Source organism: Homarus americanus, unplaced genomic scaffold (genome assembly GCF_018991925.1).
Source record: "Homarus americanus isolate GMGI-L3 unplaced genomic scaffold, GMGI_Hamer_2.0 scaffold41366, whole genome shotgun sequence".
Taxonomy (NCBI): domain Eukaryota; kingdom Metazoa; phylum Arthropoda; class Malacostraca; order Decapoda; family Nephropidae; genus Homarus; species Homarus americanus.
In genome coordinates this window covers 2511411-2528879 of record NW_024723541.1, presented here as the reverse complement: position 1 = coordinate 2528879, position 17469 = coordinate 2511411, and the positions used below count along the sequence as shown (strand labels likewise).

At 36.8% G+C, this 17469-nt stretch overlaps 1 protein-coding gene across 2 annotated transcripts in view; it reads right to left on the bottom strand.

Moving 5' to 3' along the window:
• Positions 1–17469, bottom strand: part of LOC121863513 (V-type proton ATPase 116 kDa subunit a1-like) — a 39715-nt gene that overhangs the window by 11619 nt on the left and 10627 nt on the right. The window contains exons 5-11 of one of the 2 annotated variants that reach the window (XM_042362192.1): positions 13878–13984; positions 3173–3299; positions 2673–2849; positions 2358–2570; positions 2019–2166; positions 1406–1545; positions 862–998 (exon numbers count right to left, since the gene is read on the bottom strand). In XM_042362192.1, coding sequence (XP_042218126.1) covers positions 862–998; positions 1406–1545; positions 2019–2166; positions 2358–2570; positions 2673–2849; positions 3173–3299; positions 13878–13984 — 1049 coding nt within the window. Of the gene's footprint in view, positions 1–861; positions 999–1405; positions 1546–2018; positions 2167–2357; positions 2571–2672; positions 2850–3172; positions 3300–8802; positions 8889–13877; positions 13985–17469 lie in introns of both variants that reach the window. The other variant, XM_042362193.1, reaches the window with a different exon arrangement.

The window sequence follows — 17469 nt, the reverse complement described above, 5'->3', positions numbered from 1 at the left end:
AACAGTAAATATTCTGTGTCACTACAACAGCTGATACTACTGAAATGTGAATGTGCCAGGAAGGAAGCTAGTGCCATAGCAGTGTTATCTACGTTAGCCAGAACAATTGGTGCAGAGCACTTCCGGGAATGAGAGACTTCCGGGTAACGAGACGACTCTCTCGAACCTGGAAAAGCATCCCTCATCCCCGGAATTTTCCTGGTAATGAAAAAATTTTCTCGGAAGTTCCAGAAATTGCCCATTACATCATCTCTCGAACCCGGAAAAGCATCCCCTATCCCCAGAATTTTCAGGGTACCAGAAAAATTTTCTCTGAATTTCCGGAAAATGTGCCCCTTGGAAAATTATTCCCAAAGCTGTAATTTTCCGGAAAATTACGGCATTAAGAACGATTTTCCGAGAAAATTTCAATTCCTTCCAGCTATCGGAGAGTTCCGGGTTTGAGGGATTCCGATTAACTGAGATATTACTGTATTTTAACCAAAATGAGGACATCAACAAGCACTGTGCTGAAAATCCTCCAAAACCACATCTCTTTACTTTATTAATATCCATCTCAAAAGCCATCACCTGACTAATGAACAGCTGCATCTGTATTGCATTTGCCCCTAAAACCCCCAAGCAGGGCAGTTGCAGAGGTGTATGTCTTTGCCATTTGTATCAGTACTGCTCTGACAACAATTCTCGGCTAAAACAATGTCATTTCACTGGGAAAAAATGACACTGGTACCTTAAAAAAGGTATAGGTGACACTTACTAACTGCACGACTACCAAGTATTAACTTCATCTTTATCTACATTGATAGGTATTGTATGACATTTTTTTTAAGATTCCTGTATTGTATTTGGTAATAAACTCACTCATAGACTCCATGCCAGGAAGAGCCAAATAAATTCATGGATTTGGAGAAGATATCATTATAGATGAGTCCAGTGTACATGGAGAACAGACCCATCAAGAGGATGATGTAGCGACCTCCAAAGAATATGTTCCAGATCTGAAATAATGACACATTTATAACTAGCTTCTTAAATAAATCCATTTGAAGTGGTCTTTTCCATCAACATTAATATTATACAGTAGTAATCAATATACTATACTGTACACACTCAAATACAAATTTCTTATTTCTACAGAAATATCACAATTGAAAACTTCATTTAGCTGTACAGTATCAGTAAATTCTAGTGACTAAATCTTGGGCACCCTAATTTCTACATATTCGAAAACAAAGTTAAGAACATTAACATTTAAGATAAATTCTAGCATTACAATTTATCTAAGACAAATAGCTTCTCTAATGAGTTAAGAACAAACCAGATCATGTGATAATACAGTATTTAAATACACCAATACACCCAAAAGAATTATTTCAAATAAATTCTTTCACTTCATATACTATACCTCATTGTCTGTCTTCTTAGCTGCTAGCGGTTTTTCTCGCCACACCATCCAACCCCCAAAGAGTGCCATAATTATTCCATGTCCAACGTCACCAAACATAACGGCAAACAGGAATGGGAATGTTATGATGGTGTACGGTGCTGAGGAAAGAAATTAGATCATTCTATTGGAAAGCAGCCTGAACATTCTTTGTCATGTGGTTTTATCATAAATCTTTGAGTGATATATTCATTCCTTCACATTCTTTCTTTAACAAGTTATGGTTTCACTTTTATTTTACTTCATCATTGATTAAATTCTCCAACCCACTAACTTATCATTCTCCTATCACTTGCTATTAAAATAAAGCCTAATTTTGTTCTCATACCTCCCAAACTATAGTTTTATATATATATATATATATATATATATATATATATATATATATATATATATATATATATATATATATATATATATATATATATATATATATATATATATATATATATATATATATATAAGAAAAAAATGGTCTAAGCTAATGTTTCAGGATGGTTCAAAGTATCAACAAAAGAATTATGAATGTTGAGGGAATTTTTCTGGAAAAATTAAAATACAAGTGATTAATTACCCGGGTTTATCTCCCGATACGTAGCCACACCATAGGAATCTATCAGTGTTTGAAAGGCTTTTGTAAATTTGTTTGTACGATGAAATGTAGGTGGGGCCTCATGTGTGCTCAATCGGTTTAGAATTGCCGGTAAACTCCCGCTCTTTTCCTGAAAAGGAAGTAACAGCTTATTATTTAATGTGACTTAAAATATTTATAGTACATGGGATTCAATACTGTACAAAATTTACAGTGTAATTATTTCATTACTGTCCTTGTAGTGTGAGGGACTTTCTACAGTACTGGTGCATATTATGCAAGTGGCCTGGTTTATCACAGTACTGTATATACTGTACTTACAGTGCCTCGCCGAAGAGCCAACTGCACATCCTCCAAATTAGCAACAGGGATCCAGCATTCAGCAATCAGACCATTCTGGATGACATCCAAGTTAAACATGTTGAGTGTATGATAAATACTCTTTATCTTCCAAACTTTCATCATCCAGGCCCGGATATTTCTCGCAGCAGACACCAACACTCGATGACGATGGTCTTGTGTCTGGCTCAATACCTGTACAGAATTGATGTGTCATGATAAGTACCATTTATGGAACCACTAAATAATTTTCAGAAATTTATCCAAAGCTCACCTTTTTTTTCTTACAGTACTCACAGTATTGAGATCATCTAGACGTGTCTTAACCCCCATAGCCATTTCACGTCTATCAGCTGGAGCTTCAGGACAAGGGTACATGGTAGCTCGGAAACCCTCACAAATCTTTTTGACACGCATCTTCAGGTGATCTCCTTGGAAGAAGATGATGAACACCGACTTGTAGACTTGCTCACCCTGAGAGATAATTTTTATTTGCCTGAGGAAGCTGATACACAGTACAGAACACATACAGTATTCAGTATGGTTATGCAAGTATTAACTGCATCATCACAGTGTAAGAATAATGGCAAATGAGGAACTACATACCAAATTCAACTGTACCAAAATGTACTACAAAAAATAAAGGAACGAATAAGATAAAATTCAAGGAAAAACACAGGTAAGTAAAGTAATTGACTGAGAAAATGAGATGCCTTGACAAGCATTTCTTAATTATCCTAATTCTTACAAGGATACTGTGATGTGGCCTTACATCTAACTTAAGTATTACAACTCACAGAGGCTGGGTCCTCTAATGGATCATCCATTTCAGCTTGTCGAAGGAACACATTGCCACGACACGCACGCCACAGCATCCGTTCAAATGCAGGAATTCTTTCACGAAGGATTACTCCAGCAACAAACCTGAAGATGAACAGTGATATTCCTCAAAGGCTGAGATAATTGCATTATAACAAAAAATATATCTGAATACACTTCAAGCCCCCAATATCACAGAGAAATAAGCATCCTATGCATTAGCATATTAACAAGCAATGCATTATCAACTACAGTCAACCCTCGCTTTACGCGGTCCCACTTTACGCGTTTCCACGTTTATGCAGTACCCTGCCGAAACCGGAATGCTCACTTTCCACTGTGCGTGTACCCCTTTACGCGGAGAGCGGCTGGCGGTCCTCACGCGCCGCGCCATTTTTGGATCCAAACCTCCGGCCATCCGCCATGTTGTGTAAGCGGCGCAAGTAGGTTGTGCAGTGTATGTCTTTGTTGCGTTATCGGTGACGTCATATGACGTAGCGGACTGTGATTGGGCAAAGCATCCTTACTTCCCTCCCTGCTAGCTGTGATTGGTTTAATTTAGTACTATGACGTGCCCCGCCGCGGGAGCGTTCAAGCCCCTTGACCTACCGCGTCAGTTACACCCCTCCAGGCTACACCGAGTATATCGGTATCCATTGTTCCATAAGAATGGCTTCCACCGGACCACCACCACCACAAATAAACCTTGCATTACCTGGACCCAGCCGCCCTAAGCCAAAGAAGACACGACGTTCCTTAAGCTACAAAATCAAATATAAGATCATACAAGAGTTGGAGAAAGGAACAAGACAGGTTGATCTCGCGCGCCAGCATGGTGTTAACAAATCAACTATCAGGACAATTAAGAAGGATGCAGCCAAGATAAAGGAGCACATGAACATCACAAAGTCTACAGGTGCTTCTATGATCAAATATTTCCACAACCAGGTGCTTCTCAAGATGGAAAAATTACTTGTGAGCTACTTGGTGCGTCAGGCGCGACGGAACATGGCGGTGGACACGCGCTCAGTTAAGGAGTACGCACGTGAACTGTATGCTGCAGTGTCACGCAAGATGGGAATTACAGAGCCCAAACCCTTTAATGCTTCCTGGGTGGTTACAGAGGTTTAAGAAGAGAAACAAGATCACCAATATCAACATTGGTGGTGAAGAAGCTAGTGCTGACCGTGTTGTGGCTAGGGAATTTCCTCCGTTTTTACATGAGATTATGGAGGAAGGACAGTACACCGACTACCAGGTGTTTAACATGGACGAATCTGGTCTTTTTTGGAAAAAGCTACCTTCCAAGACCTTCGTTGTGAAGAATGCCAGCAAGTGTCGGTGCCGGAAGTTGCAGAAGGAGCGCATCACCGTCCTGTTCACCACCAATGCCTCCGGTACCTGTAAGCTCAAGTTATCGGTGATCCACACAGCACGCAAGCCTACAAGAGCATGGACATGACCAAGCTAAATGTCCACTGGCTGACCGCACGTAAGGCGTGGATGTTCTCTACACTGTCCCTCTCCTGGTTTGATGACTGTTTCGTTCCCGATGTGAAGAAATTCTGTGAGCAACAGAATGTGCCATTCAAGATTTTGTTGCTGCTGGACAACGCACCAGGACACTCGCCCCTACTGTTAGATCGTCACCCCAACATAAAAGTGGTCTTCCTTCCTCCCAACACTACGTCTATAATACAACCCATGGACCAAGAATTGATCTGTAATGTAAAAGCTGCATTCTCTGCTAAAAAATTCAACCGACTGAACTACTACACCAACACAAAGGAAGAGTTGCGTAACCTGAGTGACACCAACACCGATAGCAAAAGCGAAGACGACAAGGATCAACAGTTGGCAGAGCAAGAAGTACTTTTAAAACAATTCTGGAGAACATTCAACGTCAAGAAAGCTGTGGACTTCTTGGTGGAGGCATGGGATCAGCTGTCTGTTGCAACTGTTCGTCACGCATGGAGACATGTGTTGCAAGGCATTCCGGGTGTTAGGCAGAGTAAATCTGTGACTGGTGAGGTTCAGACTGTTGCAGTAGCAGTGGACCTTGCCAGAGAAGCTGCGCAGAGTGTTACAGCTGCAGGCTTCTCCGAGACCACCAACGACGACATCCTGATGTGACTACCGACGAGATGGTAGATGATGATGACGTCAGTGAAGAGGCAGGTGGTGCGTCATCCCAAGAAGAATGCCGCTTATCCCATAGTAATATTAGGGGTGCCATCGAATGTATTGAGAAAGTCAAGCTCCTCCTTTCCGACGACCCTGACGCAAACAGGTATGAAATCTTCACTACCCAGCTGTTGCAGACTATGGAGCCCTACATCAAGGTTTATCACGACAACATAAACACCAGCCGTCAGCAAAGCATAACAGAGTTCTTCGCCCGCAACCCACCACAGCCAGCCCAAGCCAGTTACAGTGACAGAGGCAGAGACAGTGATGATGACTTTGAGGGATTTGTCAGGGAGGCACTAGTAAGTGTGGATGACACCGATGAAGACTCACCTGAGGGCCGGTAGCCTGCCCTCTGCCTCGGAACCAGCCTCCATTCCCCTACGCCGACCCATCTCTTCTACTAACGTAAGTGTAAACCCCAACCTTGTTTTTTTCTAACCTAACCTTCAGTTTATTGACTGTTCCCTTCTATATTATGTGGGTGAATACCATCATTAAGTCAAGATATTTTTTTTAGTAAAACGTACGTATTGTGTCGTGAAAAAGTGGAGTTTGGGGGTCGGCCCAGTCTCTATTTCAATTAATCCCATGTTATGTTGTTCACTTTACGCGTTTCTCACTTTACGCAGGCCGCCGTGGGTTGAATTAACCGCGTAAAGTGAGGGTTCACTGTATCCATAAAAATAACCTAAAAATACTGTTTTTGATACATCTTAATGTTTATACCAAACTTCTATCTGTACTCTATCCACATCTCACTACCAGACTTCACATAGAGTTCTGTACTTATGTATTTATTTGATCTTTTATAAAATTGCAACCCTTCAGAATTACTAAATGAAGATCTACCAAATACTGTAAAAAATACGACTGTACTGTACTTCAAAACTTAAGGATGACTAATATACCTGCAAGCTAAGCTACATAAATCCAACAAAAGAAACAGAAAAATCTAATTTGCTCACGAGTCTACGTTAAGTTTAACCTGGTGCAAGTGTTCAGAGAAAAATCTATATCAAACAGCCATTCTTCATGCCAAACTCAGTAACTAATGATTCTAGGTCACTACACACACATTACATTACTGTAGCAACACATAAAACACTTATGCCTTATATACATCACACAACTATCATCTCCCATCCACATGATCCTGACTAATAACAAAAGATATTGTAGAAAACTTTACCACTGTATCAAGACCATTATATATTCACTTTCTTTCTGAAATTCCATAAAGTCCTTCTGGAGCTAACCATCTGCTCCACCATTACCATCAGTTTTTTTTAATTTCAAGCTCACAAATAAATAATAAACTTACTGATCAGTACAGTTATTTAACAAGTTCTACAGGAAACCTATAAAAATGCAATATTTCGCACTCATAAAAAACCCACCTCGTTTGATCTACATAAATTCCCCTAGTTCATCCTATGAATTAAAACAGCACCCTGTATTTTAATTCATTATGATTAAAAAATAAAATAAAATCTTAGCACGAATTATCCTTAAGGTACACTACTAAAATGGAGACAAATACATAGCAAAAACAGTATACAGTACAGTATATAGAAAGGTGTATAAAGAAACACATTTATTAATAAGGTCTATGTTATTATTTTCTTTAATCTTGTTCTGATAATACAATCATTATACTACAGATCGCAGATCCTTTATACTTAATTTAGAGAAACTGAAAAGATCTCCAAATCATGTTGTTTTTCTAAACAAATTCATTTTTTTATGGGACCCATTTCTCAAAGAGACCCTTCTGTTTGCGAGTATCAATCAACCAATCAAAGGTGACACCCTCTGACATTTTGCATATCTCTATGTATCTTGGATGAAAGGATAACGACAAGGAAAAGAGGATTCCTAGACATGACTGTCCATTAAAGACAATGAGGATACAGCACACTGTAGCGTGGCCAGCACCACACTTGACCGCTTTCATTTCCCCAATATGTACAATTAGATACCCATTTACAGTTGGGTCGACAGTGTGTGCCCTAGGATGAAATAGCGACTCTAAGGATAGAAACCTTGTATCCACTTGGACACCACATTTGATACATATGCAGCATGCCACATGATGCAGAGGAACAGTGGCCCAAGAGACACATCCAGACCCTATTGTATAGCAAATGATGGAAAGATGCCCCTCCACCAGCCAGAGCCACTATGGCTCAGCAAAGCCCCAAAGGAGGGCATGATGCACCTGACACTTCACCTTTGCTGGTCTCCACCTAAACATACTGCAGGTACTCACTGCCAGTATCCCAAGCTGGCCTGTGCCCGCCTTTGTCTCCACCACCAGGTACACTCCAGGGTCAAGACACCTCCCCCCACCGAACTTGACCCATCACACGGATACTGATAACAGTTTAACTTTTCATCAATAATAAATTCATCTATATTAATGAAGAAGAACAGATAAAGATACAGTACAGTACTCCAATAAACTTTACACCAACAACTTAGATTTGTGAAAAGCTGTACTGTGTGTGCAAGCACACAGGTTCAACATGTAAAATATGGTTGTGAGGAAACTGTTAAAGTGAAATCCATACATTTTCTCCACTATGTTTAGTATGTCTTGCAATCACTGGATGACCCCCATCCAAACCCCCTGTATTTCAACTCGGTTATAACTATGATTTCAATGAAACACACAATAAGTTGTAATAGCATAGGAAAATGTAAGTCAAGTCTGCAGAGCAACTGATAAGCCAGTGAAATAACTTGGCTGCTGCTGTTTCCATGTCTGATCCTGTTACCCTTAAACTTCTATAAACACACTAATAACAGCTAAGCCTTAAGGAAAAAAAGCAAAAACATATTATTGTACTGTAAAACTTTCCTTAAGTATAAACAGAACTAGAACAGCAGCAACTGTGCGTGGCAAGAAGCGATGGTGTGCGTGGGTCAGAGAATCTCATTGCTGTAACTTTGTCTTGTTTTATCTACAGTACTAGGACAGTATATAAAACCAAACTTGACCAGAACCTACAGCAGTGAAAAATACCTAAGCAAAATCACATTTACTGTAAAAATTTCAATATTCAAGAGCAAAGAAACGGTGGTCAGGCCAGAGGTCTGGCTCCGGGCCTGAATAGGCTAGCCTTGACATCCAAAAAATAAATATACCGGGTATCTGAAATTCAAAACACCATCAGTCCCAAGGTTTTCATATAAAGGATCCATAATGAGTAGTAAATAATCATTAGAGTTAATAAACTAATCAAAATATGAGCTACTGTTCCATTATTTACCTTTGCATTTTTTCTAACAAGTACAGGTAATATAATGTACTGTATTACGTTTAAATTGATCTTGATGACTTGTACCTTTGTTTCATCATAAACACTCTCATAAACATTTATACAACAAAAAGAAACAGTAAATAAGACATACATACCCAAGTTGGATGGGGCCCTTAGAGTCTTCTGGTAGCAGGTTTTGAGTAAGACTCGTTTGCCCACCAGACTCCAGACTACCCTCTCGCTGAACATTCAATAATATTCGATGAAATCAAAAGATCCACCGCAAATGGAGGCCCATGAGTGTCCACAGTGGTTTCCGACAAGGGTAGAGTGTGAGCCACAATTGAGGGGGAAACAATTCTTTAATTATTTGTTATAACAAAATTTGTATAAAAAAAAAAACATCATGGGCTTTTTTTACATGGTTTACAAACCAACCAAGGGTGCAAACTTGTCCTGTTTCACCTACAAAACTGTCAATTATTTTTTTACTACCCCACAATCCACTAGCAGCTGGCTATACGGTGTTGAGCAGCATACTACTCTTGAACTGTAAGGCAAACATGGGTGGGAATGCTTGTTAGGAAGGTTAAGAATACAAACCAGTCTTGAAAAGAATGCCAGTGGGAGGATATGCAAAAGGAAGAGACAAGGGTTAGAGAGCACAAGTATGCCAAAACTAGATCCATGAACCATGCAAGCTTGTTTACTTCCTTTCCATCCCTCTGGATGTAAATGCACCATCCCCACTCAGTTTCTGAAGTGAAATCAGTGTCACAGCACTGCTAACAACCAGCAACGAAAAAGAAAGATTACAAGTATAAAGTAATACTATGTTCGGAGAATTTCTTCTTACCATTATGTGCCAAGTTCTATTACCATTTTGGAATATTTATGATATTAAATTTTCTAACATCAAGCAGAGAAATCAGCCTTTAATTGTATAGTTAGAGTATGTGATGAATTAAATACATTTACATTTGTTAAGAACAGGAGACCACAGTTTAAACATGATACAGTATTCTACTTTCCAAAAACAAAATGGCAAAACACTGATCTCTATAAGCACTAACAAGGAAGAAGCAAACTTTAATAGCAACAAGAATGATACTCACTCAACATCTGAGGTTGGATGAAGTCGACCAGCACCTCTACAACTTTAAGAACTTCTCCAATAATTCCTCCAAGTAAATAACTCACCCTATAATACTGAAGCTGATACCTTAGTGAAAGGAGAGTGCTCCATGCAAATAATGTACTGTAATTTGGGTTTTCCTTCACCAAGCATTTACACATCTGTATTTCCATTCCTTACCCAAATACAATACTGTACTGTACTCTTTTTTCTAACCGTTATTTCATCTATACATGCATCATTATCCACCTTACTAAAGTGTAAACATTTTATTTTTAATCACTTTAAGTGTAACACCTTATTTGCTTTAACTTTACTATACTGGGTGCAATATCAAAAGTTCACTATTCATCTTAGTGCAACACCTCAAATCACCATTAACCTTATGAGTGCAATATCTTAAATCATTTCAATTCACTGCCATTCCCCATACACCATTTTGGCTTTACTAACTACATTTTCTAACTTACAAATTTAAGCTCTGTATATTCCTCAGTTTTCATCAACTTCACCTCAATTACTTCATACTGTGGCTACTTTAATGGGAAAATTTCCTATCCATTTTGTAAATTTGTGAATCAAGAGGGTTGGTTTTAAGAAGTGACGCTGACAAAACTTTACCCAAGAACTACCAGGATGCATGCATTACATTCACTGAAATCTCCCTCACACACACAACTGTACAGTAACCCTATATCCAACAATTAAACAAACAACAACACACAGACTTGTGCCTAAATCCACACAGTTCTGTAAACACACAAAAGGAACGAAAGTCCAACCTTAATAAATGGTGTTTCAGTCTAGTCACTCAACAGGAAAATTACAGTATAACAAAATTCTGTCATACACAATTACTGGAGTACAGTACTGTATTAAAATGAAATAAGTGACTTGGTGGTTTAAGTGCCATGTGTTAGCTTACAGATCATAATACTGTACAGTAAATTACTGTTCCTAATGTACCCGGTAATTTTTTTTAATTCAAATTTGACATTTCCTTCACTTTGAGCTCCAAAAATTTTGCATGAGATTTTGAAAATGGTCCTCTCACTACAGAACTGTACAATACTGTGGTTTTTGAAGTGGGAAGATGAAATAATTGAGTTCAACTGAAAACGGCTGTACTGTACTTATTAATTCATCACCATTTTATACCATGCCATTACTAACAAAAAAGCTTATACCATCATAAGGACACCTCCATCTACTGTATATAGTAGGACTTTTTTTTCCCCTTGATTTGTTGAGCCAGAAGTACAAAATCTATCTCAGACGGATTTTTGTCAATCAAGATTAATAACTTTTTCTGTAGAGAATATCTGAGGTGCCCAAAATAGTACTGCTTTAAATACAATAATTATAATTTACTTTCACATTTTAATAGAAACCCAAATTTAGTGCAACATAACGTCATAGAAGATATGCCATAAGCATTAAAAAAAAATCAAGTTAAAACTCAATAATTCATAGCTCCAGCTTAGGGGTAAAAAAGCTCTACAAGGGTGATTTATAATAATTCCCTTTACAGTTTCAAAACACATATTTGCCTGTTTAATCCCCCCCAATATAACTAAATATTCTTAGAGATTTTTTATCTTAATTTTGTATATGAATAATAGTACAGGGGTACATTAATTGACAAAATGAAAGCGGGTCCTACAGGTATGGACTGCCCATTACAAACAGTGAAGCTACAGCACATTGTGTACCAAGCCTTCAGTATACAAGGAGGCAGCATGGCCAGTATTGCATTCCCTTCCACAAGTTGTAAACTCATCTGCAGCTGGGTGAACTGGGAGTGCCCGGGGATTGAGCCACCGATCCATGGATGAGGAGGCAAGTGCTGTATTCACTCGACTGCCACATTCCATGAATACAGAACATATTCCGTAATAGTTTAAGCAGCATATTTTTTTTTTTTTTTCAGCAGCTGACTTTATTTACCAGGAATACACCCCATTATATAAGCTGATGTACAAGTACCACATGTACAGTGTACATAATTTTTTAGTTTTTGTTTTAGTCCTTATTTGTTTGACATTTGTTACCGTATACAGGTATATCATTCAACTGTCCCAATTCCCCTTGATCTATCCCCCCACTAAAGTTGAGAGGAATAAACACAATATGCCATAATGTATCCGATAAATTTTGTGACAACCTTATTAAGGCTGGACCGTGTATTTGAAAATTCAGAGGAAATCTGGGCATAAATTATTCATCAAAATAAAATTATGAAATAGGGCATTACTGTATTATCATTCAGTGTAGGATGATCCCTTCAAAATGTCCAGCATGTTGTCTACAAGGCTTTTGTGCAAAAAAAATAAAATCATAAAAGTATGGTTTATCAAAAGCAAATAAAATTTTACTCCATGAGTCTTCTATCATGTTTTCTATTAACAAACAACATTATAAGCAGAGAAGCATATAAAGTTGGATCAATACTGCTAAATTATCTCAAACAAAAAATACAAAACTACTTTTTCTTCCACTAAAACAATTGTGTAACTTAGAAAAGCCCATGCATTTTTTTTTTTAGATGTTTTTCTTGAAATAAAATCTCATCTCTACCCTTGTCGTGGCACTACATTCAAGGTTAAAAAATGGTGAATACTTAAAGCAAAGAGGGATATTACATCCCAGATTGTGCTATAAGTTGCCTTGGAAGATATGGAAAATTAAAATGCTCAAGTGTATGTCAAAAGATTAAACTGGATTTAGCAAGCTGCACTCCACTTACCTCCCAAACTGCCATTCAAATATTGTCAGAAAGCACTAAGAAAAAATCAATAAAATATTGTCACCATTATAAGACCACGTTAACCAAATCAATTTAATCCTGAAGGTTTGTGACACATTAGGCTCAAGAATTTCTTTCTCTGTGGCTATTTGCTGGATTCTTTTGCTGTTATACTGTTCTTACAAAAATATCTTAATGACTATTTTATCTTCAGACACTGCAATTTCAATCTTCCAGTAGTGAGGATGTGCACACTAGTAAAATAAATTAAACTAAAAGCCGTAATATTCTTTATAAAGCAAACCAACTGAAGGAGTTTGAGTGAAGAAATAAAGAGAAATAGATGCAAAAACTTATTGGTGATGACACTTACAAAACTAAGGTGATGCGTGAGAAAAATTCCTCTACAATAAATGGCCGCATGTTATATAACTACGCAGAACCCAAACTTACTTTTCTTTTAATCAACTACTACAGTAGAGTATTTAGGTTACCTGTCTCACCATGATATTCTCAACATAACTCATTTCAACTTTCAATGCTTTCAAATTCTTTAATGGTATTCTTGAATTACAAAGGTTTTCTCTGGATACTCGACTTTTTTTTTTTTTTTTACACAAAGCTGAAAATTAGGAAACGTAAATTTTGTGTCATGCAGTGGGTTGTGGTGCATTTCTTTTTCCAAATACGCTATCAAGAATTAAGACAAATTATTTAGCTGTACTACTTCAGAATAGGAGTACTGTATGTTGGTCAGAGGTGCAGGTAACAATATATATTGTGTGATGGATATACATTTGGTAATCTATTGTGGCTAAATCTCCCAGAGACAGATAACAGCAATAAAGGTCACTAAGTTTCCTTGTACAGTATTAACAGGATCCAAGTGTGATTGATGAATAAACCTGGTCACACCCAACTAGAACATACCAGTGGTGATTGCAGACATATCTAGTTGTATCCAAAGTATTTTTCCCTCTATTATATAACAAATTACTGTTACATAAGAATCATTATAGATATGTAAGAAGATACTTGTACATTTTATTCACTTAAATGAAAATAATTAGTTAGTTTAAATAGCAAAATACTGAGGTGCAACTTTTTTATATTTTGTGACTTTTAAATACAACACAGAAATGTCATCACAGTGGTCTTGTAATGATGCCAATATAGATATCTTACCTGAGTTGAAAGCCGATTATTTCTGAAACAATACTTCCTACACTAACCAGATACAATTCAACTCAAAACACACCAAGAGTCAACCTGTCACATATGGTAGAAGAGTAGAGGAAGACTTCGGTAGGAACTCGAAAACAGAAGCATCACCACACTACACTAGTTACCCAATATGCTTGAGCTGGTGAAGTGATGAGTCCGTCAGCAGATTAACTCGCTCTTCATCGTCAAAATACACATCTTGGTCGTAAGGAAGGTTGGGAGGGTACATAGCCTGTGGTGATGGTGGTTTGGGGTTCGTCAGTGCTCGAGTGGAAAACACGCCACGGGGTTTCAACAGATTTACAAAAACTGTTACTTGTGTAATTAATTGTGTAAATATGTGAGGCAGTCACACTAATAAAAAACATCCAATATGGTTATGGCACATCCTTAAGGAAAAAACATAAGTATTACTACAAATAAAAGTAAAAAATCAAGAGTACAAATTTCTAACCCTCTCATGGGTACTAAAGCCCATTCCAGAATTTTTAATAACTACAGTATATACATCACATGCACACTAATTATATACTGTACAAGGATATGACGGAACTCTAAACCTGTGACATGCTACATTTTTTTAATAAAATGATTACACACACACACACAGGTTTTAATATATTAAATATTCATATAACAGTAATTCCCAATTAGCTATTTATGGGGCATTATGGGGTTCACTATTTCCATTAGTTTGCTAATACAGTGACCCCTCGTTTAACGAACACGTCGGTTAACGTAATTTCGATTAACGAACTGCCTTCCATAAGGATTTTCAATTCGGTTAACGAAAAAAAATTCGGTTAACGAAGTTCTTACGAACCGACCTCAACATGTTTTCGCCTGCACTGACCGGGCAACCAGCTTTAGTATCAGTCCGCCAATACATTAATCGGTTCTAGGGCTTAAATTCCTTACTATTTTAGTAAATATCAAGAAGTTTATACTATTCAATAATTTTAAAAGTTTAATATTCAATTTTTTTTAGTCATTTTAACAATTATTGAACATAATTGAAGGTAAAGTGACTAGTTTAATGCGCGGCATCCAGCCTTTTAACACAGCAAACAGGAGTTAGTCTCTCTCTGTTTTCACTGGAGGTAACATCTTGCTTGAGACTCTCTTCAACTAAATGCTTTTTTTCTGTGTTTCCAAGCAAATTATTGGTCATTTTGAAATATATATTACATATTGACAATATATAATGCAGTGCAGTGTTGATTTAAAGAAAATAATCTTGAATTACACCAGAGCTAAAATTTTATGGGTGAAATGGTGCCATGGGGTGACTTCTCCTCCACCCCCATTCTAAATCCCATCATCATCATCATCATCATCCAGGAGCCTTCTACATACACAACTCAAAGTAAGTGAACTTTTCTACCATTTTTGTTGAATTTAGGAAATTTTCGGTGAGCTGGAACCAATTACCCAAAAACCCATTGAAACAATGGTTTCGGTTAACGAACTTTTCAGTTAACGAACGACCTTCTGGAACGGATTGAGTTCGTTAACGGAGGGGTCACTGTACTGTATTGGGGAATAAGTGTCAACTACTGTAAACTAATAGTTTGGTCTGGCAAATTAGTCAAATTCTTCTTATACTGTATAGAGACTTATCAAAAATATAAAAACTCCACATTATGCATTTGTTGAAATCCATTATACCCTTTCCTGCACAAAGTGGGATGACAGATCCCAAATAAGATAGGTTAGCTCAGCCCAGGGCACTGATGTGACTAGAGGGAAGCTGTGTACACAACAGTAAAATTTATCCCAAACATAACAGCCAATATCTAATATGATACAGTACTGTACATTATAAATCTAAAACTGATTATGTAGTTACAGTACTTAAATATCTAATAATGTTGAAACTGCATCATGTTGCCATGAATAATGATTACCATGAATTAAAGCATTTCTCAATTGAGAGAGTAAACTACTACAGTACCCACAGAGTTTCATTCCACCATAAATTCTTACTAAATTATAAAGTACTGTATTGATATAATTATGATCTACACATATTTGAAGCAGTAAATCTTATCCTTTAACTCGTAATCTAAAAACAGTTCTATAACAATGACAAGTCTTAAAAGCACTCCTCATTTTCCTTAGAGTATTAGTCTTAAAAAAGTTAAACAGTGAGCCATCCCAATACGGTCAGATCATAAATTACCTTTACCCCTTCGGTGTCGTACAATATAACACATCAACAAAAGATGTATAAAGCTCTCGCATCTGGCTTTAAACTGGTATTTCCTTTTCTGTATACAGTAATCCTAAACCAGTTAAGTTATTGTAAATTAAAGAACAGAAATCGAATGTAAACAAGTGTGCAACAGCATAACCTGAGCAAATTGTGGACTTGTTAAATTATTAATTTGAGGAACTCATATTTCAGTGCCTGCTTATTATGATGTCAACAATGTCAATTTTTTTTTCATTTTGACTGTTAGTTACATTATTAAACAAGTATAAAATTCTTGGTGACAGTTTATATAAATAAGCATTAAATATTGATGTGATTACAGTGGCATGAAATTAAGCAAAAATATTATAATCTTAAATGACATTAGAGGAGCTGATGACAATATTGTACATCTTAAGTTACCAGGCAGTTTTTGAAGACTTACTTTTGGTTCATTTAAAAATGAGATCATTAACATAAAATAAACAAAATATTATTTATATTTTTTTGATAAACTGTCAATCATTTCTAGTATAGGATGACAATATTCAAACATCAATTACATTAAACTCATATTTTGTATAAGCACCACCAGATCCATCATGTTGACTTATCATCAGTGCCTTTATGACACCTAATCCACAGAACTATTATGGGCTTTGGACAAGCTTACCACCTAACAATTTCACAATTGCTACTGTGAATAGTAATTACTGTACAGCTGCTCTGGTTAATTCCAGAGTTTTCATAGTGAGTGGCAAGGTCATGACAGGACTTTACATCATCGAATCTTGTTATTGTTCGTAGGGATAACAAAATTTATTACAAACACAAACTTAATTCCTGATAATTTTACAATAAATTAACCCTCTGAGAAAAATAAATAAATTTTGCTAACCTTTAAAAATGGAATTAGCCCTATTTGGAATTGAACTCTTTATATATCGTGTTTACCAGCCCTATTGAGATGACAGGATAGGTAGTAAGGAATTTATGATCTGACTATAACTGTTCAGTACAGGTATGATTATGTAAGTTAATAAAAAATATTAATCCATATGAAACCTTAAAATTATAATTAGAAGCATCAGTGTCAAAAATTGTCTGCAAATCTTTTCAGGTAGTAACTGGTCATCATCAATGTTTTCTGGCCATTTTCCAAGCTTGTTTGCACTAGCCAAGGTTACCTGCATGGCAGATTTCCACACAGGTAAAAATTATTAAAATGCAATCTTTGAAATAGACAATCAGCATCTGTGCAACATATGAGCATCTCAGGCCATCATGATTTATTATTCCAGTTGAATATGAAAGTAATATTTAATTATACCTAAATATGAATTTTTCCTGACATCTGCCTTTGCTTGAGAACAACTGAGGCTCCTAAAAAATGGAATGTGTTGAAATTGACCGAGAACAGTAACATGAAGTACATGAGCATTAAAAGTCTTTAAAGTTTAGCTTTCACCCAAATCCAGGGGGAAAATCCAAAGTAAAAGTAAAAAATATTGACAACGACCCTG